This window comes from Rhipicephalus microplus, chromosome 2 (assembly GCF_043290135.1).
Source record: "Rhipicephalus microplus isolate Deutch F79 chromosome 2, USDA_Rmic, whole genome shotgun sequence".
Lineage (NCBI taxonomy): Eukaryota > Metazoa > Arthropoda > Arachnida > Ixodida > Ixodidae > Rhipicephalus > Rhipicephalus microplus.
Window position 1 is genome coordinate 177,013,887 of NC_134701.1, and position 23,994 is coordinate 177,037,880.

General features: G+C 45.1%; 1 protein-coding gene across 2 annotated transcripts; it reads right to left on the reverse strand.

The window, feature by feature from the left end:
* Positions 1-679: 679 nt before the first annotated feature.
* Positions 680-23,829, reverse strand: LOC119170570 (uncharacterized). 2 transcript variants are annotated; one of them, XM_037421767.2, is made up of 3 exons: positions 23,759-23,829; positions 22,267-22,324; positions 680-5,449 (listed from the first exon to the last, which is right to left on the reverse strand). In XM_037421767.2, the coding sequence occupies exon 3, from the start codon at positions 5,408-5,410 to the stop codon at positions 4,040-4,042; it is 1,371 nt and encodes a 456-aa protein (XP_037277664.2). In that variant the 5' UTR covers positions 5,411-5,449; positions 22,267-22,324; positions 23,759-23,829; the 3' UTR covers positions 680-4,039. The 2 variants fall into 2 exon arrangements, with proteins under 2 accessions (XP_037277664.2, XP_075743221.1); XM_075887106.1 differs by lacking the exon at positions 23,759-23,829 and adding an exon at positions 22,685-23,717.
* Positions 23,830-23,994: the final 165 nt, after the last annotated feature.

The following is a 23,994-nucleotide window of genomic DNA, read 5'->3' on the forward strand; positions in this document are numbered from 1 at the left end:
ATGTTGTTTTGATTTTGATATAAAGTACCTTTGTAAATAGCCTTTATACTAGGGAGAGCAAGCTGATCGGCCTGCAATTCTTCAAGTCTTTGTCATCTTTTTTCTAATGGATTATGATGATGTTAGCATACTTCGAAGATTCTGGCACCCTCCCCGTCGGGAGACACTTTGTAAACAGGGTGGCTAGTTTTTCTAACACAATCTGTCTGTCTGCTGTCTTTCAGCAGCTTCGATGTTACCCGATCCTCACCAGCAGCTTTGCCTCTTTGCATTCCCTCCAAGGCTGTTCTCACTTCAGTCATTACTCGTGGGATGTCATCTGGGTTACTACGAGTCCTTACATTATGGTCCAAGTTGTCCCGGCTACTGTACAGATTCTGTAAAACTCCTCTGCTATTTTAACTATTCTATCCGTATTGGTAGTTACTTTGCCTTCCTTGTCCTTTAGTGCATACATCTGGACTTTGCCTATCACAAGTTTCTTCTTCACCGCTTTGACAGTTCCTTCGTTCTTTAAAGCGTTCTTTAAAGCGTGTTCAATTTTATCCATGATATACCTGCTTGCTTTATCTTTACCTCAGTGCATTTTACTGCATGAAGTTTATTACTTCATAAGTTTTGAAATTCTGAGGAATATTATAGCTAGTAAAAAGAGAAAAGCAAGAATCAGTGCACGAAGTACAAATGAAGACTTTATATGCCAAGAAAACGGTTACAATTCCTTACTGGTAAGTAAGGGAAGGGACGAGTTACCATTTAAGCAACACTTAAAAAAAGTTTCCTTTTGAACGGTTCCGTGCAAAGTAATTTGATTGAACAAATGCATTTATTTGTATACGTGCACCTCATGACCACAAGTTTTCAAAGCACGAACCCTGCAATTTCACTGCACACTATGCATGCATCCTATTATGCTCCTTATCATACAAAGCACAAAACATTATGAAGGTTCTACCAAAGCGCAGCTTGTCATGTACATGAACTAGATGTAGGCATCCGTAATACATAATTTTTTATTGCCGAGTATAGCGTATTAACCTGTACCTAACAATCATGTCAGTTTTCAAACACAAGTACGGAGCCAAGTTGAACTGAGTGAACTGTATACCTGCATTTGATGCATACCACACACTTCAATCAGCAGTGTTTCTTTTTGGAATCGGCCATTACAGCATTCTTCTACTACAGATGAAAGTATAACAGTTCGGGGCTTAACGAGGCCATCACACCTAATTTTCTATCACAATCTGTGTTATGTGGGTTGATCCTCATGCATTACCAAAAATAGGCAGGCGAAATTTCAGCGCGTTTGGTCAAGTGCTTAATTTATAATTGAATATTCTAATAAACATGCGAGCACCCTGAGAGTCGGGCAACGCTAGCGCACTCTCAAGTAGTGACATAATAAGCAGCTAGCTGTGGAAGCATCTGCATTCCAGCGAACGATATTTTTCTGTGGTCAGCTGTGCATGAAATAAAGATATTTTAGCTTTCTTCAGCTATGCACAGCTAGGCAATTTAACAAAATCCAATGCCTGAAACTTTGATACAATATATGGCTCCACTCTTTGCTGCATGTGATGTCGCACGTGCCATGGCAAAATCCTGGTCGGTAGTAGTGGGCGGCCGTTTAGAGCCAGCAACTTCCGAGGCTTGTAATGCGCTGAAATGTTTCTTATGGCCCACTTTTCAGATATCTGATGGCACAACAGACCCTCTACCGCTAGCTCTCTCTGGGAACAACGAATCGTTCAGTGATCCTGCCATGACCCCCTTTAAACACCGACATATTAAAACACTTTTCAAAATGTCTGTAGGCTGATGCACCAATAGTTTCAACTAGCTTGTAGCTTCATTAAGGCACAATGTGATAACAGCAAGGCACTGACTGTTGCAACAGTTTTAACAAAACAATATATACCTCAAAGGAGTTTCATTCTGAGTATCGAGTAAGGCACTCTGGTGTCCAAAATCTGCATCAAATTTTACACCTAAACAACGCATGACTCTAGCTACTGTTATCAATTCGTTCAGTAACAACAGGAGCTAGTCTCTCCTACAGACAGCTATGCCGCCCTTCTGGTAAGTGAAGCAACATAAAACAAACAACAGGTGTACAATTCTCTAGCAAACAAAGAAAAAAACTGCACACGCAGAGACAAGAGGATCCCAACACCAATATTGCACACTAAGATTTTTGAAATGCTATGAGACACAAAAGCATGCTCAACTTCACACAACCACACGTACACACACGGCACATTACATATTGCATTTCTCAAGTCACACTATAGGCAACTTGAAACCACCGGTATAAAAAAAGAGACCAGAGCTGGTATCTTATAGTATAGACCACACAATACGTGGTAACCACCTCCACAAGCAAAAATAATTTTGTTCTACACAATATGCCAAACCACAATCACAAAAAAACACAACTAACACATTGCAAAAAGTGGTGAAATTATAATGAATCCCTGACAATCTGTCAGCTTCAGGAATCTCTGGAGCTTCTAAAAAATTTTATGGTATTTGTGATGGTTGGCAATCACAAGTAGCATCTGAATAGGAATGTTCAACTCTTGTTTTATAAAGCGAACTGGTTGTCAAAAAAAGAAAATAGAAAAAAAATCTGGACAACTATGATATGTTTATTATAGCAAAACAAACATATGGTATATGTAGAATAAAGCAAATGGTGTGAACCTAATCATATGAGTGCTTTCAGCTATTAAAAGCTAATCAGATTAATTACCAAATTTTGTTATAATATTGCTCACAATAATAGGAAACAAGTGTTTGAGTGCTTCCCTATTCAAGACTTTTAAACTGTAAATCCCAACAAAAAAAAACAATAATCTAAAGTCATTGCATTCCAGATAATTGATATTTATGATTTAAAAAAACAATGTGACCATAAGTTACCTCGGTCTAACTCGCGCTTCAGGACCACCTGTGCTTCGCAAATCCACACATGATTGAAATTATAGGGCTATACTATGAGAGTTATTTCAGGCTTTTAAAGAGACTATTATTATGCAGTCACCGACTCTAAGCACAGTAAAACGAAAATTGCGGCAACACAATTGTTGGTGATAGTGGAGCAGCAACTCGCACACGTGATCAAAATCATGTGGTACCTACACTATGCAGCAACATGCTCATACTGTGTTATAAAAAAAAGACAAAGCCTTTTGTCTTGCCAACATAAGGACAAAAAATGTATATATAATGCATAGCTCAAGAGGAGTAAATACTATACAGAGACCTGTGGCCATGAGCAGAGAAACAGTGTACTCTGAGATTCGCCCCAAATGTGGGGTGAACAAATTCAGTTTACCTGCAATGCGACAAGGCACTTTGGTGATGTAGACTATAGATCAATGAAGGGTCACAATAGTTAACATAGAGACCAACGGTGCTCGATCACTATTATTATGCCGTTAACATGGTGCCAGATCGAAGGCCCAGTTTATGCCACGATATGAGTAGGATGAGAGTAGAAAGGAGTCGGGTGAATCTTGTATAAACATGCAATAAAAATAGAAATTATGCTTTGTTTTCAGAAATGATTAAGGCACACACTTGATAGGAAAGAGACGTCCAAGAGTTGTTGCGAGACAGTGCTCATTAGTTGGAAGTTACAACAGGCGATGTTCCTTCGATAAATGCTGGTCTCCAAGACATGGAGCATCATTCGTAGGAACAGCCACGGCCCGAAACCCCCATGGGAAGCATCTCACAGTCACAATCACTCAACACAACAAAGGCTATGCACGCGTTTAGTTTTTTCACCGGTTGATCCCTGTTCTCAGACTTGTGTTTCGCACCAGTCCATCCATCAAGCACAAGCCAACAAACAGAAACCTCATTTCTCTATAAAATACAGCTCTTGGAGAGCGGCGGCACAGTGCCCCCAATGCCGTGGTGGCAATTCAAACCACACATAATGCAACAAGGGTAAACAAATGCAATGTGTCACAACCACTTCTCATCCTTGAGGTGGCGGTGCTCCACAGTGATCAACCGGCAAGCGTTGTCAGATGTGCGGGTGAGCAATCAAGTGGCTGGCAAAGTCGTACCTATGCTTGCACTGGTGACCACAGAGGTTGCACCTCCACGGCTTGCGGAAGGAGTGAGCACCACGGTGCAGAAGGTATAGGGTGCGGTCGTAGAAGACAACATCGCAATACTGGCACGCCAGGGGGCTTGGGTAGCGCATGTCGACGCCACTGTCGCCGTCAGCAGTGGAAGTTTCGGGTGTGCTACGCATCTGCTTCTCGTCAGCTTTGTCCGCGGTGGAAGTAGAGCCGAACGCCGCTGTTGGCGGAGGCGAGATGACTATGCCAAGGTCGTGGTTCCCATGCACAGCTGTCGCGCTCCACTGATTACTGGTCCCCAAGGAGCAATGCTCCTGTGACGACGATGATGAAGGCATGGTCCAGTTCCCAGTGTCGGAAGTAATGAAGCCATGGTCTTCGGCTGTGGACTGGTTGTCATGAGGAGAATCCCTGCTCTCATCGGCCCCAGCCCCCCTCGTGCCAGTGCCAGCCGTGGCGTTGTTGTTGCTGACGTTTGTATTGTTGTTGCTGTCGCCAGTGTCGGCTGTAAGCGTGTCGGTGATGCTTTCGTGCATTTCCGATTTGACCACGATCATATCGTCGTCCTCCTCCTCACCAGCCTTGTCGGCAGAGTCACGCTGAGACGTTACGCTCGTGATTCGAGGAGATATTTCTGAGTAGTCCCCTTCGATGTGGTGAACCTCTATGGCACCCACACCGTCCTCCGAGGACTCGCGGTACACGTCCATTGTCCCCATAGTAGATGGCCCTAAGGTGCAGACCTCACCGTGTGCCCCCTGGTATGGTGAAGAGAGCAAGGAAGCTAGGCCTGATGAATTCTCTGTTGGGGACGACGAACGCAAGGCTCTACGAACGTGGTAAGTCATGTAATGAATTTTCGCTCCACCTGCCGAGGTGGCAACGAAGCCACATATGTTGCAAATGTTGCTGCGTGGAGTGTAGCCTGATGAGTGAGCGTTGGAGAGGTGACATTTGAGCATGGGCACAGAAGGAAATGTCTTCGCACAGAAGGGGCAGCGCAGTGGCCTCTGCTTTGAGTGCTTACGGACCGTGTGTTCTACAAGATGGTCCTTGCGGAAGAAACGCCGGAGGCATAGGCGGCATTCAAAAGGGCGGATGCCCGAGTGGCTGAGCTTGTGCCGTCGCATGTTGGCGAACTGCGTGAAACGCATGAAGCAAACATCGCACTCGTATGAGCGGTTGTCTCGCGCGGGTGTGTCATCGCCGGACTTGCTTGCCGTGGTAGTCGTATTGTTGTTGTTCATTTCTCGTACAGCTGCGGCCCTGGTTTCCGCCCTGGGCGTCGACACGTCCCCCTCCAAATCCATTCTATCTGACTCTACAGGGTGCCTGTGCTACCTGAAAACCTAGAAAATGATGCAGCTTGTTAGAATGTGACAGCGAAAATGTGTAGCGGCGATCACTTTACTTCAACTGTGACCATACATCTAATTCAATAACAAGCCTCAAGAGAAGACACTTCCGATAAAGAGTTGTACGATTTTGCATGCCAAAACAACAGGTTCATTATGAAGCACACCACAATTCAAGATTATTACGTGCTGGCCGGCCATTAGTGCACTTATTTTTAGTACATAGGTGCCTTTGCCCTTCCTACCATCGAAATGCAATAACCAAGGCCAGAAACATGCCATCCTGTAAGGTAGCACTACACTGTAGCTACTAGGCTTCTGGGTCTAAGCGGCGCAGTGAAATACAAACACAGTGGTATTTGACCCTCCAAAAACAACACAAAGTGGTTTCCATTCCTTTTCACAATGTCATGCCAGGAAATAAGCACTTAATGTCCTCAACTTCCTGTGATCCTCAAAGATCAAGGATTCTTTCAGTGCTTTACAACTTGTTCTCTGATAGAATGCAGGTATCATAACAAATTAGAATAACAGCAATGCTCACTTTAACTATACATCTGTACAAGCAGTTGCTGCCCCAAAGAGACAACTTAAAACAATGGCAGAGCAACATCTCTCGTTCTACCACAGCTAATCGCCCAAGGCTCTAGCTTCCATCAACCACTCTAAGGTAGCACACATGTACACAAACATGCGTGCATGCCAGCACAAGTATGTACCTCCACTCAACGCATTATAGTGGTGCTACAGCCAGTTGGTGATTTGAAGCAATTTTCGGAGCATGAAAAAGTCTGCTTTGGAGCAGTAGGAACTGTGTTCTGGAGCCCGTTTGGAGCAGACAAAATGCGATTCGGGAACACTTGGAGCGAAACATGTCTAAATTCCCTATAGATATTCTTATTTGTCTGCGTACAGGAAGTGCTGTGGCGATGTAAATAAACAAGGAGAAAAAGCCAACAAAGCATTCAAAGAGCAGCCATCGATCAAGGTCTTAGCACAAAAGAGTGTCATATTCTCGCTTCACTGCACTGCAAAAAGATGAGAGTTGAAGGGAAGCTTTAGTGAAAAGGCAAGCATGACATGGTTTCTGTGAATGACAGGCATCACAATGTCACACACACACGCACACACAAAAAATCCTGAGCAGAAAACCAGTAGTCTAACAAATGAATACAAAAAAAAAAGCTTGCTGCAACTGAGAGCCTACTCCAGGAAACTGTCTGCGTAGAAAGTTCATTCAATGATTGGCAGAACTCACTACAAATGATGATTCCTCATGGTCAATAATTATTAGAGGCAGAAGCACCGAATGCCATTGTCTTTTCATATTTTAGGACCTTAATTAGGCATTTAGTTACATTTTTCCAAATATTCTGAAATAGTCTCCTAAAAGAAAAATCTGGGCGGGATCACTGATCAACCCAAGCATAAAGGTGGGAAGGTGCTTTTTTCAAGGCAGCCTTAAAGAAGAGAATTCTACTAGGCAACACGTTTGCTTTAGCTACACCCCGTGTTCACAGCTTTTTTTTTTACCTTGATGTGCTGTCCAGGTGCAACTGGTGGGTATGGACCCCCGTGCAACTCCCACTGTTTGGGCTGAACTATGACGTCCCGTGAGCATACAGGCCTGATGACCAAGGACAACTGACTTTCCACAATTGACAGGGGTCCCATGACCGAATCCAGCATGACCGTTTTAGGGTGTTGACCAAGTACTGAGCACTAATGCGACTACATCTGGTTTGTAGTTTGCAGTCGAAGCAAGCCATCACAAGACCCAGCTAGATGTAACTCCGTGAACCGTGAGAAATCCCCGCTACGGTGCCGCTCTGCTCTCGTCAATGTGCAATTTGCGAAAAAACGGGGGCCACGCAGTGCATGCTCGCAAGCATAGTTTTCAAGAAGTGAGAGGAAATCATTTGGAAAGTTTGCTAGCAGGGAGGCTTTTTTGGCTTTCTTTTGTTGTTTAATGGCAACACTGCTTGTTCTAGCAGTGTTTAGGACGCGTGACAGCAATTGTTCTTTATTTTGTAGTTCACATTTCAACTCAACTTCCCAAAGCCGTGCGCGGGCAGCTGTAGCACCACAACATGCCAGACGTGTTCTATGTGGGCATTTAGCCTTGACTTTACAATTGGCATATCAGAAATGCTGCATAGCACAATAAAGAGGCATTAACTTTTTCCCTGAAATATCAAACAAACTTCTGTACAGCAGAATATTCATTTGCATGAGGAAGCTATTTATTTACAGCGCACAGTGCCGATAGAGCTGCCTGGCCACAGCCGCTATATTATGGTACACAGAGTGACTCCCGAGCGAAAAAAAAAAACACACTTTTCTACTTGCTCCGAAACAAATAAAAGAGGCTATCGATGGCATGCTAAACCTTCAACAACAGAGACGCGTGGCGGAGCAGGCACCTCGGTTAAGCCGAACATTATTAAAAAGCCACATCACTAGAATAGAGCGTGTAATGGGCATCGGCAGCATTATAGAAAAGCCCTAAATAGTGTTGGGCCATAAATGATCCGATGTCCTGTAAACAAGTGAATTAGTGGGCTCTGGTGCGGTTGGCACAAGCCATACTCATATGTTTACAGCAAGGTGCAGAGAAATGAAATTGTAGCAAATTGGTGCAGTTGGCCCACCACTGCCGTTAAGCAAGCAGCCCTGAAGCTTCCCGAGTGAAATACCCCAAGGGTGCTTAGCCTACAGAAGTGAAGAAAGATGTAACATCTGTAACTTTTTGGTTTATAAGGTTCTGAAATTTTATTAGCAGCAGGTAGCTGGTTTTCTAAGTGTTGTTCAAAAATAAAGTTTAGTCCATTGATTTGACCAAGTATGCAGGGAAAATATTTTTTCAACATTGACTAGCTACTTGTAAGTACAATCAGATTTGAAATCAGCAATGAAAGAAATAGGCACTTTTTGACAGGAAATTTTTTTTAAATCAGCAGTTATAGGGTTAAAAGGACAATAAAGAAAAACAATGGCTTGGTTTAAATTGATAAACTGCACTCTGAGAATTCTAATGCCATAAGTTTCACTATCAGTTCATCAGTGGAGAAAAATCACGATTAAAATTTCATTTTTCAATTCTGCAGCAAAATGTCCATATGTAATATCACTAATTTCGAAATGTATCTTTCATATTTTTCAAGATTGTCTCGATGAAATTTTCGTATGTTAGGTCTATGGCACCAATAGATGACAATGTACTTCATTTTTGTCAATTGTAAGCTACGTAGGACCCAGTAGACACCTTGAAAATTTATAGAATCACGGCATTCGGTGCGGGAAGCTCAAGGTGGAATCTCCACCTGAATTTTATTTTGACGAGTTTCTCACTTGTCGAAGGTGTCATCTTATGGTAAGAATAGTGTTTTCAAGATTGTGAAATTGCTCATTACCGCTACCCGAATTCTCGTTAGTGCACCTTTAACACGTTACTGTTAACAGGCATAATGTTATGGTAGGGCTACTCAAAACTGTAGAAATGTGCCCATAAAAAAAGGAAAAGAAAAACTTATATTTAAGTTACATGGAGAGTGTAAAAGCCAAACACCAAGTGTCTATGACTGCCATTTTTGCTTCGTTTAGGGTTTTCATGTTTTCAGCCCTCCACGGGCAAACTATGTCCGAAGATGCTGTGTAGTGTGGCTTCTGAAATTATGGTTCCCATCACACATGGGTTATAGGGGTAAGTGGCTAGATCACAAGAAAGCATGAATAAGACTCTTTGGTGACAGTGTCTGCCGCGAAGGACAGAGACCATAAAAAGTCGAAACTCCAAGGAAAATGATGAGTCATACAATAAGAGGCACATGACCGTGTTTGTGTAAATTATGTAAAACAGCTGATGGCGCAATGGTCGTCTAGGGCAAGTCACTGTCATGGCAAAATTCGAAACGAGTCGCTTTTGGGCCCAGGCTTGATTTGGAGCAGGAAAGTACAGGCCTCACTACGCAATTGGAGGCCCTATAACGATGTGACTTAGCGTAACATTTTGGCAGCCATCACGAGCATTTTGTCAGAGTCAAGGCAGCAACATTGTGCAATGCATTGTGGTTGCACTGAAGCAAAACCTTAAATGGTGAGCATAAGAGTGTGACTTGCAGACCAGCGTTACACATACTTTGCCCAGCTTCACCCCTCACCACAGCAGAGCATGCTAGAATGCAGACTTCATCGGTAACATCATGCATTCCTCATTACACGCCACCTACTCTCTGAAGGCACACAGCCGATAAAGTGGCCCTACTCTCACTTCGCTACTAGCCATGCGCAAATGTAGCCGTGTGTTGCACAGGTAAGCACAAAGCCATAGGCAGCTAGATAGATACACTCAAAGTGACTGGAGTTCGCCAAGCAATATTTCACATTCAAAAAGGATGTGGAGTTCCTAACCCATGATACATTGAGAACAAAAGAAAGTTGCTCTGCTCGCAGATGCCAGCTATAGCAAAGGATGCAAGTGTTTTTGGTGACAGCGCTGTCCTTCTGGCAGCATAGTCACAGGTAATACGCCCGCTTGAAAAATTCTTTCAGTAATATGCTCCCTAGATGGTGCCTTATCATGTGGGAACTGCAAGCACCACCAGATCACAACGACACGTGCTGCGCAGCATGCATTCCACAGATTCAATACAAAAGCATCAGATGATACAATGCACGGGAGTTTGGTGGCGAACTGGCAGGCAGTGTGCGCTTGTATGATATGCTCCCTGAGCAACGAAGATTCATGGAAAGTGCGATGGCCAGAAACACTTTGAATTGCAAGCAACACTGTTGGATGTTTCTTCAACTTAATGTTTTTCTCGAGTTTTGAACCAGTGGCTGCATCCAGATGCTTAAGGAGATGGCAAGAATGCGACAATTGGCCCACAAAACAAATGTGGCAACCTCTGGACAAGTAAAGATGAATGCAGCACTGATGCACCTTGACACAGTCTTCGCAATACTGAGCTGTGAGGAGACACGCCGAGTCTGCCACGAGGACAATGTCGAATGCCACCAGTTAGGCGGGAATGCAAACTGGCGCAAGACTTAACCGGCGATGATCATCATGCAAACGAGAAGGTCCCACTTGGGGAGCTACCAGCAAACCAGGCCTGGACAACACCTGCAGGAGGGGATGACAAGGACAACACAGAACACTCAGTAACAGAGTTTGAAAACATGTGTCACATGGATGACCAAGGCCATGGTTGTGCATGCCAGAAGAAACCACAACATGGATACGGGCGAAGACACCGAGAACCAAGACACTGCGGTGAAACTGGGTTCAAGTAGTGATGCTGAAACCTGCCACTGATGTCGGCTCCTCAGAAAAGGGCCACAAGAAATGCCGCAGCTGCAGTGGTGCCCAAAACAGATGTCCCCGCCGAGAGCGAAGCAGGTGCCGTTGCGCTTGAGTCAGGGGTTGGAGGCCAAATCGCGAAGACGATTGCCAAAGCGACCACAGACAAACAAGACGTGTGCGGCCGGTTGGAGAAAGGACTGGCCAGCGTCACACAAGAGGCCGATCTCAAAGAGCATAGTTGGTCAGCAGGGCAAGGTGGTGTCTGCCAAGGTTGCCCCTACGAGCAGGACGCTCGGTGCATGCTGTCGTGGCTTCACCATAGGCAAGCAGCACGAGCCCAGTAGTGTACTGCGGAAATCTGAGGGAAAGACTGGGCTGTCATGTTGGCAGCAACGAAGACTGCGACAGCTGCGAAAAAATAAAAGGAGCCTATCGTCAAAGTAACATCGACGGTAAGCAAGAGGGTTAAAACCAGCAACGATACCATTGAAGGTGGCAAACAAAACCGCTGGCAACAAGCTTCTTTCTCCTAAGGGGGGGAACAAAGTGTGAGAACTGCATGCAGCACCAAATGATAACATTTGTTGTGCAGTACAGATGCACAGGTCACACATACTCTACAAAGAGCGTCCGTCGGCATAATGTGCGGGGGACCGACGGCAGATGCGCAAGCAGGGTGGGTGCACGTGGTATGCGCCCGGGATGGCAAAGGTTCCAAAAAAGAGATGTGGCCATGTACACACTCTGGCACCATGCAGGATATGGAAGTGACTGGCAGGATATGATGAAGTGACCACAGGACAGTAAGCTCTCGAATTTTCCTAGTGTTGAGAGAGGAATGGTAGAAACTGACACATAGGAAACCAGTTAATGAACTAGCATTGAGGGGGAAAGTACAGGAATTCATTATCTTGCTCCAGAATCAATGATTGGCTCTAACCAAGGAAACTCACCTCAGCATTGATGCAATGAGTGATAAGCTGACTAGTAGTATCAATATGGAGTGTGCAGCAAAAGTTGGGCGTAGAGTCATTAGACATGACGCTGGCAAAGCTCTCCCAGGAGATGAAAAAACCGAATTAAAAACGTATAAGCATGAAAGCCGTCAACACAACTGACAGAGCTTTCAATGTTAATCAATAATCGTAAGGCAGCCAACATAAGAAGGTATGATACAGAGGATTCAACATGCTTCAAAGAACAACCGAAGCCTCAAAGAGGTGAAGAGAAAACTGGGCACAGACAAAAACCAAATGTATGCACTAAGGGAAAAGAAAGACATTATCATTACCAATAAGGATGGGACAGTTACGGTACCTGAGAAGTTTTACAGAGGTCTTAACAGTAGCTGGGATAACACTGACAATAATTTATAAGCAGTAGCAGCCCAGAGCGATTGGACATCTCAACAGTAATAACAGAAGAAGTGAAGGAAGCCTTGGAGGGAATGCAGAGGCAGAGCCGCTGGTGAGGATCAGGTACCATCACCCCTGCTAAGAGCCAGTGGACCGATTAGGCTTTAAAAAAAAAAAACACTATACACGAAGGGTCACTTGATGGTGAGGGCACCAGGGTTTCCGAAGGATGCCTTCAACTTAATCCATAAGAAAGGGTAGATCAGGGACTTGAACAATTAAGGGTTTATCAGCTTACTGTCCACTATCTAAAAGCTATTTACAAAAATAATAATAGCTAATAGACAACTTATCAAGCAATCAACCAGAGAACTAAGCAGGTATCCTAGAGGCAACACAACAGTAGAGCACATTCACACTATCAACCAGGTGACAGAGAAGCGAACAAAATATAACCAACCCTTTTATATAGCCTTTATGGATTACTAGAAGGCATTTGATTCGGTCGAGATATCTGCAGTCATGCAAGCCCTATGAAATGGGAGCATTGACGCCCCACCCCCATGGGCATGCAGTCAGCAGCTGAGGATGAGGATGGCTGGTCCATAAAAATACTTTCAGCATTGCCGGCTTGCCTGGTCTCCGGACCACCCACGGACTCCATTAAACGAAGTGGAAGGTCACATGACAGTAAGCCTACGGGCTAAACGAGCAATATAGCCATCGTCAGAGTACACCATTATGAACAGATATGAGGACGGAACCAAATGACAGAAAATGCACGCCTAAGCTCGGGAGTGGACTCTCCATATTGCGGGCGGTTGTACCCTACCGAATGTATATTTTATCTCTCAGCTGTTTTGTTAAGTATGAAGAACTCGAAGCAAATACAACCCGAACGAATTTCCCTGTACACCTCCTCACCCACCCCTTTACAGTTGATTCATTCCTGTACAATGAATACCGATGTTGAATGAATCACCCACCTTCGAAGACATTACTTGCCTACAGTGCACATCACAAGAAACACAGTACGGAAGCTGGTAATCTATAGCAGGTGCTAGTTGTTACTCTGAATATATAAAAAAGGCCAGTGCATTATTCAATCATTTGGACGAGGGGCTCTAATTCAGCCAATCTATATAGAAACCAAAACTCGGCAGCAACACCGAGTAGATAATCTATAGAAAGCTGTAGCAATAAGACAAGGAGAAGAAATGCTGCTGCACTCTATGAAGAGTAAATGCAACTGCACAGCAACAATGCCCATGGGTTCAGTGGACTGATTTGCCAGAATCCAATCAGGGGTTGACTTGAATCCGATCAGGGGTTGGCGTGTACACGTTTCGTATGCCGAGTGACTGCGCTGCCTGCAAATTATACATTTTCATATTCTATTGTGTCGCGTGGCTAAAGCAGCCTCTGTTGAAATGCTTTGGGGTTGCCGAGATGAATGTAAGCAGGAGCCATGTTGTAGCATGGAGATGTCTCCATTGAAGAAAAGCTCCGAACAATCAGTGTTGTTGGAAGTATGTGAATTTTTTCGCATACCAGAACCAAACAGAAAAAAATATGAGGAGGCGGCTTTCAAATCATCATCAGTCACAGTCAGCTATATAGGTGACATAATGCCTTATATATGCACAGTGGGTACTTCGCTGCTTTGCAAGATGATGTAACAAGCAATTAACAACTGTACTTGCAGTCGGTGCTATAAGAGAGTTTATAACTCTAAGAATGCTGCTCCTCCAACTTATACTGCGACAGTGCAACATATTCCATGCATTCCAGGTCTTTTTTTTTTTTTTGCCAACAATAACCCTTACGTGTGCTGAAGCACTTCGTCGGTCTAAAGATGGCAAATATGGCTACCATAAACACACATCAGTTGGCATACACCCAGAGGCAATGCTGCATTGAAAGTGAACCTTCAATCATGAAAACGCATACTTGGCACACTCAATGCATCTAGCAGCTGGAACAAAGCCAAGCCTAGACAAATGTACTACTGCACCTCTAGGTGACTACAGAAGCTGCACTGGTTCACGGAAGTATGGGCACATGCTACAGTGTTCAAGCTAACAATTGTCAAGCCTGTACATCTACTCATGTAACCCACAATGGGTTGACCCATATAACCCATAGTTCAGGTTCCCAATGACTGTGCTCATTGCTATCATTGTGCCCTCTTTTGCTATCATTGTGCCCTCTGGATTGCTTGCTCTTGCTGAACACAAATCTGCCCAATAATATGTTCAATCCTAAAGCTAAAGTTTATTCTGCTTTGTGATATAACTTGACAATACTTGGTGAATAATACACTAGTGTTTGACTCTGCTAACACATCTTGTTCACTCCTACCCACAAGCCTTTTCTTCCTGCTCGACGAATCATTTGTTGCAGAAGCTTGTCTGTCAGTAGTGCTCAGACATTAGTTTAATATCTAAGCAACCACCTCCCTACACATCGCCGAACATGTTTTTGCAGATGTAATTGTGAAGTTGCAGCTTCCATGGGAGATAGTTTTTGTAGATGAACGGCCCTTGAGATGAACTTCCTTTAGTAGATTTTTACTTCGGGGCAATAACTGCTTGCCAGCAAAGCTTGACATAGTCTTCGTTAGTCCTCTGCGATAGTCACAATTAACTGTGGTATTGGCTCACATGGAAGGGAGTTTGGTGAGGCAGGCGGCTGACGTCGCCAATGCCACAATGCCTACAGGCAGTGCATCAAAACAAGCTTCCATGAGTGTGTCCGCTCCGTTAAGTAGTTCCTTTCGAGCAAAGAAAAAACTTTAATTCCCTTTTATTTCCCCATTGCCACTGCAGCAACAGCAAGAAAATGCAGCACATCAAAGAGTTTATTGCTTAGCTGGAGTAGTGAATTGCAGCTTTATCACCGGTGGTGAATTTCTTCTTTCCTGGGCTTTTCCTCACCTGCTTGATTGCGGTTTTACAAATTGCCGATTTTTTTTTCCCCCCATTGAGTTACAATGGGGTCCACCCTTTGACAGATTCTAAACTGGACAGCCATCAGTTTAGCAGCCACGATAAGCGGGAACAACCTGCTAACACTGTGTGCTATTCACAATTGTAATACTAGTAACTTACTGGCATAATCAATTAAAAATCTGCTAACACTGTGCGCTATTCGCAATCGCAATGTTAATAACTTACTGGCATAATCAATTAAAAATGAACAAGCAGCTATGGCTACCTGTAACAGTCACTGGTTTGACAGCAGTTGTGTGAAGCAACGTACACCACAGATGAAAGAGGGGCAAAACGGCAAAACGCGCAACACTTTATACTGAAACACCCGCAGAAGATTATGGCATTCAACCAACAATAATGGCGCAAATATCGATAGCTGTTTGCAGGCAGTGCCGAGCGCTTACACTGCAAACAAAACACCCCGACGATCGTCATTGCCAAGCACTGCACAAAACACACAAAAAAAGGCTTTTTGTGGAATTCAAATTTGGTTGAACGGCAATGCAGTCAGCTTGTGAGAGCGCAATCTCACTGACGACGCCGATGAATTGTCGCGAACAGCGAACACTCCCACAAATTGGCCTGATTCACAGTAGTGCCCAGTGCTTCGCTGCAGTCATAGCCCAGCCCTCCAAAAGACTGTGCACTTGTGCGGCATTGGCTCGATCCAAAGCAGCCACTGAATCAGTTTGGCCGAGGCTACATACGCCTAGCTGCGGGGTTAATAAGGGGCTTCGGTCGAGCGTTCGTTGGGTGAACCATCAGAATTTGGACCACGAGTGTCCCAACTTCATTTTCAGACTCCCCCTTATCCTGTCACCAGAAAATCATGGTAAGATGTCCATTCCCTGCTGGGCATAAATACAAAAGGGCAAGATGCCTTTCGATGTCCTCCAAAATCTCCAAGCTCATGTGCCTCAAGCTTCACCTGCGTACTCGTGCCCCTCTGAATGTTCTCTTGCTTTCATATGGTCTATTCTGCCGCTTGGTCACTCCGTTACTCATACACAGATGCATTTCTGACAACACAGGTCATTTCTATGCAACGAGCATAAAAGCCTTGCTCTTCAAGATAAGCACTTGGAATGCTTATTCATGACAAACAAGAATAAATGCATGGAAAGATAAAAGTGGCCCTTCTGAACAACATTGAAATGGCACAAAAGAGTGTAATTGAAATATTATAATCAGTTCCCAGTCACTGCACTTAGTATCATGTTTGGCGTGCCATGTCCGAAACTACGACCAATACTACAAACTGAATCTGAAAGCAGAGCTTCAGAAACACACAGAAGTATATTCCAATTTCGACACTTCTAGTTCCTACCACTAGAGCGCCGCCCGCTATGCCAGTATTGAAAATGACAGCCTTCGGCACTGCATGTGACGGTATTTTTCGTAGATCACTGTACTTGAAAGAAGGTAAATATTTCACATATTTTCGAAAAGTTAGAGCAAATTCTATTTAAAAGGGTGGTGCCACCATTTTTGTGGTTTGCGTTCTCTTTGCTGCAAGCATTTCTTATAGCTCCAGGAAGCATGATACAGATTCATTTATTCTCGCTATTTAAATTAATACCGCCTTTTTTATACCGAGAGTTCTCGGCTTCGGTTTCTGGACACCGAATCAAGCTGTGACGTAGCAGTGTGGCTTGGTGACGTGGTAACACAAGGCTGTGACGCATTTTGTGCCGATTATCATCTGCTCTCGCTGGATTTCTCCCACACACGTTCCCCACAAGTGCCTGCAAAACAAACGTGTAGCAGCTGTGATGCTTTGCCGGTATGTACATGGTGCAGGTCTCCGAAAGTCGTTCACCTCACTACTATAGGCACGCCCACGGGAGGCGGATTAGAGCGTGGCCACTCCCATAGTCCGCTACGAGGGGGATGTGCAAACACAGCCCCACACATTGACATTGTAGTTGCAACGTGACGGCGTCCGACGTATACATGCTGTCATCGCAGGTTAAATAAGCAGACATGACGTACAGAACGAAACGAGCTGCCAAAATATAGCAATGGCCGTGGCGTCCAGTCAGCTAGAAGAACCAACGTTCCAGCTGCCACGAGCCCCCAGCGCTCGTCATCTTTTTCTCCAGCTGGCTGGTCGCCACTAGCGCTACGCTACAAGGGCTCCCCGCCTAGCGTGTTACGCAATAAAAAAAGGACTGTTAAAAATGTAAGAACAACATATAAACATTATATAAATGTGCAGTAGTTCCTATAGTGTCCACTTGGAAGTCCGAATGTCGTTAGGGTAGAAGACGTACAAAGGAATCTGATAGCTCCAGCGGGCGGCACTGAGAACCATGCAGCGGGCGAGGACCCCCGATGTTTGCACGTCGCTTGCAGCAGCGAGCAAAACAGTGAGGCGCGTTGTAATTGGCGTCGGTGCAAGTGGTGCGAACGCCGTGATCCACACAACGCCAATTGTTGTCTGCTACGGCTTCTTCAGCGCCAACAACAGTGCGTCTTTCGACAAGGTGATGCATATCCTGGGCGAACCACGAGTCGTGCGCTGTGCATAGAACTGCTGCAGCCCACCATCAAATGGGGACAACGGACAACGCAACGGGTGCGTAGGTGAATAGCTGTCCAAGGGAGCGGATGGTATATAATGCTTGTGGGCTGGCAGGAGGGTGTGCGGCGTGTCTCTTCAGAAATATTGTAGGAAATTTTCGCAGGCACGTCTAGAAAACCCTGGCTGCCACTTGAGACGCCGGTGACGTCGTGATAGGACTGGCAGTCAACAAGGGTTTGAGCAGCAGGCATTGGTGTGCTGGGTAGATTGATGGTGTACAGCACTACGGGCTCTGGGTCCACAGTGTGAGTGGTGTCGTGGGCTTTGAGAGGTGTTGGGAGAGGCATGAAGTCTACAGGCAGGTCGGCTGGCTTAACCGAGATTGTCGAATCACCTGGGGCAGACAGTGCAGCCGACCAGGTCTCTACGGCGAACCTGACGACGCACGGAGCAGCGGCCAGTGTCGAATCTGCAATGGAGCGAAGCGGCAATGCCTTTGTTGGCAGAACCGGCCCATCGGAAGCAGGATCTGTGAACTCCAGTGTCGTGGGTCTCTCGAATGACGGATCGATTGGCACGGAAGGTTGCTCTCCGTTACCGGTGTGGCCAGTTGTTGGCAGAGGAACCGTCTGGACTGCCTGTGGTGCTGGAGGCGTCCTGAAAGGTAATGAGCCAGATATCCTTGTGTCGCTTGTGGGAGGAGGAGCACGTTTGAGGCCGTAAAACTTGAGCACGGTATCCCGCAAATCAATGTACGAGCGAGGGCTCCAGGTGAAGTATGTGAGGCAGTGTTTGCAGCCATGTGGAAAATGGTATTCTAATACCTCGTACATGAACTCTTGGATCCAGATGCCGTTGCTATCCAAGGCCGCCGCAAACTCCTTGAACTAAGACTCTAGGCGATAGGTCCGAAATGGTGGCAGTGGCGGGTCGAACTGCGGCTGCCAGGCTTACACTGGCTGGAACATGGCCGCGGAGCTCGGGGGCAGTTGCGCAGCACCGATCACTTGTCCATGTGTCCGTGGTCACCAATTGTAGTGGAACTAGACGAGACGGTGGCGGATGAGGCCATGTCGTGGTCGCAGCTTTTTATTGGGACGCAGGCGAAGAAGACCAAACCAGTTGCGGCTGACGCGTTCAGCGGGGCCCAGAGCCAGAGCGTTTTGATCACCACGTGGCTCTCGCCTAATGAGCCAGGCGGCTCTCATTTTCTTTTGCGCATCAGCCGCGGAGCTACAACATAATAGGGAAAGGGTGCTGCGACTTGAGAGGGGGGAGGAGCGAAGTCGGACTCATACATTTACATAACAGGGAAGAGGTGCACTGTGATGAACCTTTGTTCCTCTTGAAGAGGAAACCTGCGCATGCCTACTCTCACTACACTACAGATCTGCTGTGACGTCACTGCAACTTTCGTTGCCCTTTCAGCAAAGCCGTGACAGTTCTGGACACGCTTGCGATGGGCTTCAGTTGGGATAATGAGCATTTAGGTACAATTTGGAAGTGAATTAAAATATGTTCGAAACGTTTGCTGTGTCCGACCGCTCGCGTGGAGGGTCCTAGCATACAGAGCAAAACCCACAAGAGGCTTGTTCTAGCCTTGAAATTTGATGGCACTACCCCTTTAATTGTTGACTAAAGAAAACACAGGGTGGAAATGCACTGGACATTAAAGTGGCCCCTTTTTACCTTTCACTGTGTTACACTTCTGTATAGCGGCAGAGCTGCCTTTACAGCTTTAATGTGGTAATAAACGGCTTTTTTTTTTCCTTGCTCAATTTCTGATAATGAGGCACATTTTTTTGCGATTTCCAGTAGCTTCAGTTACAGCAGCGAGTGAATTCTAGTTGCATCAAATATGATGCAATAGGTGTTACTTGAATGTACAATACTTGTACCATACTGTGTGGGTCGCATATACTAAACGAGTATAAAAAAGCTGGAACTTAAATGTGTGGGATGAAACTGGCTAGGTTATACAGTACTGCCAAGACAAGTTGTTGCTGGTTATCAAAGAATAATTTATGGCCATGAATAAATAAAAGTAAAATCATTAACTTTTAGTTTGTGCAGATAGGCAGTTGTGCCTACTGTAAAACCCAAGCCGCTGTTTCATGTTCCTCACTTCACTTTCGCTCTGGTGTTCATACTGTTTTCCTAACTTTAGGAGTGTTTGTGAGGTATACCTTAGAATGTGTTACTGTTAGTGACAAGAAGACAATTGTTCGAGGCCCCTTAACTAGCGCATGGACAACAATAATAGGGATTTTATCTGTGCAGTGGATGCATGGAATCTCCAAAAGCGCCTATCTGCCGAATTGCTCGCTAAGGCTGGGAGTGTGTATTTTACGACACCATCATAGCTCCCGATGCTGTCTGGAAAAAAAATAATAAAGCACGACCATCTAGTTTACCATCTTCTGTTCAAAAAGTAAAGCAAACATTCTACCAAAAGAACCTAATGCTGAAGTAAGCAAAGATGATCTTGGCTGTTTCCCGTTGCAACAAACCAGAGGCTGCGCTGCAAAAAGTGTCTGGCAAGACAGAATAGGTTCAGTTCCATGATTTGTTCGAAATGTGACATGACACATTGCTCACTGTGTCGAATTTCATACACACTATATTTTTAATAAGGAGCAAGTTTCCCACTGTAGCTTTCTGTAAATACATTCATTTGTAACTCCAAAGCCAATAAACGAGATATATCATTTTTCTAAAGCCATTTCCATACCCAGAAGCCTAGTCAGACAGTAAATGCCCATCATAACTGGCTAAGAACTATCACTTTGTTTAATGAGTAGCAACTAAATAAAGCAGCCAGAACAAAACATGCATGAAAATGTGAAATTATTGGGAAGTCACGCAGTCACACTATTGCTATCACGTCTATATCACACTAAAAGGTCAAACATGCCCAGACAAGAAACAGGACGTGCTCTGCTCACACAAGATCAGACTCTTCCTCGCTGAACTCCATCTTATCAAACAACCCCACACATTTTAGGGTTTAAGGAACGCTGTAGACAGAAAGACTTGTCCTTATATTCAGCCAATGTCACCCAACTGTACAGACGCTTCATACAGTGTTTACAGCTGATAATGACTAAGAGCTCTGAGGCATGTGAAAAGATAAGACAGCAAAAACACACTAACAGTATCACTAGCCACTGAAAACGTCAAAAGACAAGGCAAATTTTCTAAAAACGATTTCCAGGAGGAAACAAGTGTGTTTACAAATGTTTGTTTTTGTCTTCGGTTTTTTCTTTTCTTTTCCTTCATCTCATCAGACAATGTAATGCCCGCTGCCGAAGGTGCCTCCACCACAACATTCCGAAGCCCTAGAAGACACTTGAGCTTCGCCTACAAGAATAGAACACCTTATCGTAATCCAGCCCTGTGCAAATTGAAAGCCTACCATTAATTCTTGGTGCATCCTTCAACCATGCAAAAGGAAACAAGCAAGCGATGGGGTAACATTGGCCGTTTCACACTATCCTAGAATGCCTGGTGCAAGTACAGTTGTAGAGTGCTCACGACATCATAGTTCCTTCTTATGCAAATCAGCGAAGCGCCCTCTACAAGTCCGTAAGGGGACATGCGAACCGTTGCAGTAACTCATTTTGTTGATGCTTTTGCTGATGATGGTGACTAAATATGTCTGAGCGCTTTGTAATGGGTGGGCTTTTAAAAAAATTGCTCGTTCTGCGATTAACAGGTTTTGACACCGGGCGCGATTCGACGATTCTGCCACAAAATATTACACGAGTTAAGGAAACTCCTCCCAATATTGTTCTTTGTTTTTCCCCAAAGCGGTTTAATCGATGCTGTGGCTCTGTCATAGAACACCTGCTTGCCACCCAGCGGGCCTAGATCTGATTCTCGCTCAAACCAGCAATTTTTCTTATATATTTCATTTGTATTTTTCCCGAATTTCTGCACACGAAAAACGCCGTTGTTTTTTTCCACGGCGAAGTAGACTCCGCGTGCTTGATTCGAGCAAGCTACCGACACGTTCACCCGATGTCATCTGTTTATATTGCAATTAATACGTGTACAACGTGCACGAGCAGTAGCCGGATGTCGATGTCCCACACGTTGTGTTTCTGAAGGGTGCACAGTGAACTAAGCTAGCACTGCAAAAAAAAAAAAAAAACACCCACAACTCACTGCAACATGATAATGTGTCAGGCTGACATGTCACACGGCTTCAATTTTGTTGCATATTGCTCACTCTTAGTTTTGTTATGTAATCCCTAACGAAGTGAAAAAACCATGGGCCTGCTACATATACAGGCGTGACAAAGTGGCCATTGCCAATACTGGGTGTAACACAAGGGCTGGGTGTAACACGCTGGGTGTAACAACATGAGCATGACATCTACGAAATTCAGAAAAAATATTAATAACTGCAGCATGTCCATTCTTAATAACTATACATTTGGCATAAAATTAGTGATCCCTTACTACAGCAGTTACACAGCAATGATTCTGCTGGCCTGACAGTCTCAAAGACTGTCCATGAAAGGCAACCGGCGCTAAGAAAACAAACAAAACAAGCAATAAAGATACTCTTATGCACTACTGCTACACATCCGTTCAGCTCGAGGAGGGGTGGGGGTTGGAGGGGTACTTACAACTGTGCTTGCATTTGCTCAATTAGACGCCCGGGAAACACCATCAGCAAGGGCCGGCCTGTTAAGACAGCAACAGTTTAAGTTCTCGCAATGAACAAATCAAACATGCATACGCCGCAATATAAATCCTGCCCGAAATGTGTGTCAACATCAAAAAGAATCAAAATATCGCAAATTTACATTCATCGCGGCTAGCCATAAGCAATCGCGCCAAGCTCGTAGTTGCACAGAGAATTTCGCTACGCTGAAACGGTACGCTCGTCAAGGGGGAAAAAAAAAAATTAAAAATGCAGTGAGCGTGTACACGGGAACGCAAGTATACGCAATATGCAAGGCTTACAAGACATGTGCGAATTTTTTTTTTTTCCACCTCATATTCGAACGCTGACAAGACGACAAACAAGAACGATATACCGACCTTTTCAGATCAAAGAAACGGGTACGTCCGAACAGATGCCACACTTGACCGTGGATGCCCACGATCAAAAAAGTCTTCACGGTCGAACTAAATTCGAAACACTAACGACATTCACTTCCACATGGCAGACTTGCTCATCGCTTCATCAGCAGAGCACGACCTCCCCCCCAAAGACTTATCAACACCCGCGAGACCACGCCGAGATAGAGGGAGTTTCCCATGCGATAGGGAGGCGAAGGAAGCCTGGCGCACCTGTCGCAGCCACATGTACCGCTAAGGCGAACAAAGGCGAATTCCGTTTAATCGCCACAAAAGCTCCGATAAAGAAAGCAGAACGAAAATCTTACGCGAGACGCTGCGCAGAGCACACGCACACAAATGCAGGGAAAAGGAGAAGGCAAAAGAAAGAAAGAAGGAAAGGGTGGCTTTGAAAGCAACAACCCCGCCCTCTCCCTTCCGCGACAGTCCCACAGAACCGGCCTGGGACAACAATAGACGTTCCACGTCCTAAGGAGCGAGGAGAAGGCGGCGTCCAGCGTGACGGGATTTAGGTCAGGTTTCGAAAAACTGCGAACCGCGGTCGAAAACGGACGGAATCCTCGACACAATCGCGATTAAACTACGAAACACAGCATCACGCGTCTCGCGCGGTCGACGTAGGGCACAAACCTGGCTTCGAACGAGCGCTAAAAACATGTCTTCTTCCCACTTTCCCGTTGGTGCCAAGCGCAAGCATTTCTCCTCCATGATTAGTGGCAGGGAGGGATCGAGCGACTTCGACGCGCCGCTGTTGGTAGAAATCGCGTCCTCCTGCGTGTCACCTCGAAAAAAACCCGGCACGTGGCTTTGTTAAACGGTCTCAAAGTCAAAACGGGGGCGAGTTTTTTGCTCGTCAAGTTGGCGATCCGGCTGGCAATGCGTCCCCCCATCCACGATAGGATTCGGGGATGTCGCTCGCTCGCACACAAAGCGAACAAGAGGAGCGGCCGTTGCACGCCGACACTTCGAGAAGGGTTACGCGGGACTAAGTTGCATTAGAGACACGTTGAAAGCAACAAATAACCGCGTACTCACCAGCAGGTCGGTATAACGCCTCATAAGTCTTCCCGCAGCGTCCCGAACGGTTTACTTTTCCTTGTTTACGTTTTAATTGAGCCAGTTTCGTATCTTAAGGGTATTGACACCACAAACATTTATTGCAAGACAATTCAAAAAGTATTTGTTGTAATATTCACGCATTCTTTATTTTATGAATTGTGTTGTACGTATAGATTGCTGGAAACAACATTTTGTTATACGAAACGAATAGA

What these genes read in the sequence shown, in the direction of transcription:
- LOC119170570 (XM_037421767.2), bottom strand. Translation starts at nt 5,410, where the DNA reads ATGGATTTGGAGGGGGACGTGTCGACGCCCAGGGCGGAAACCAGGGCC.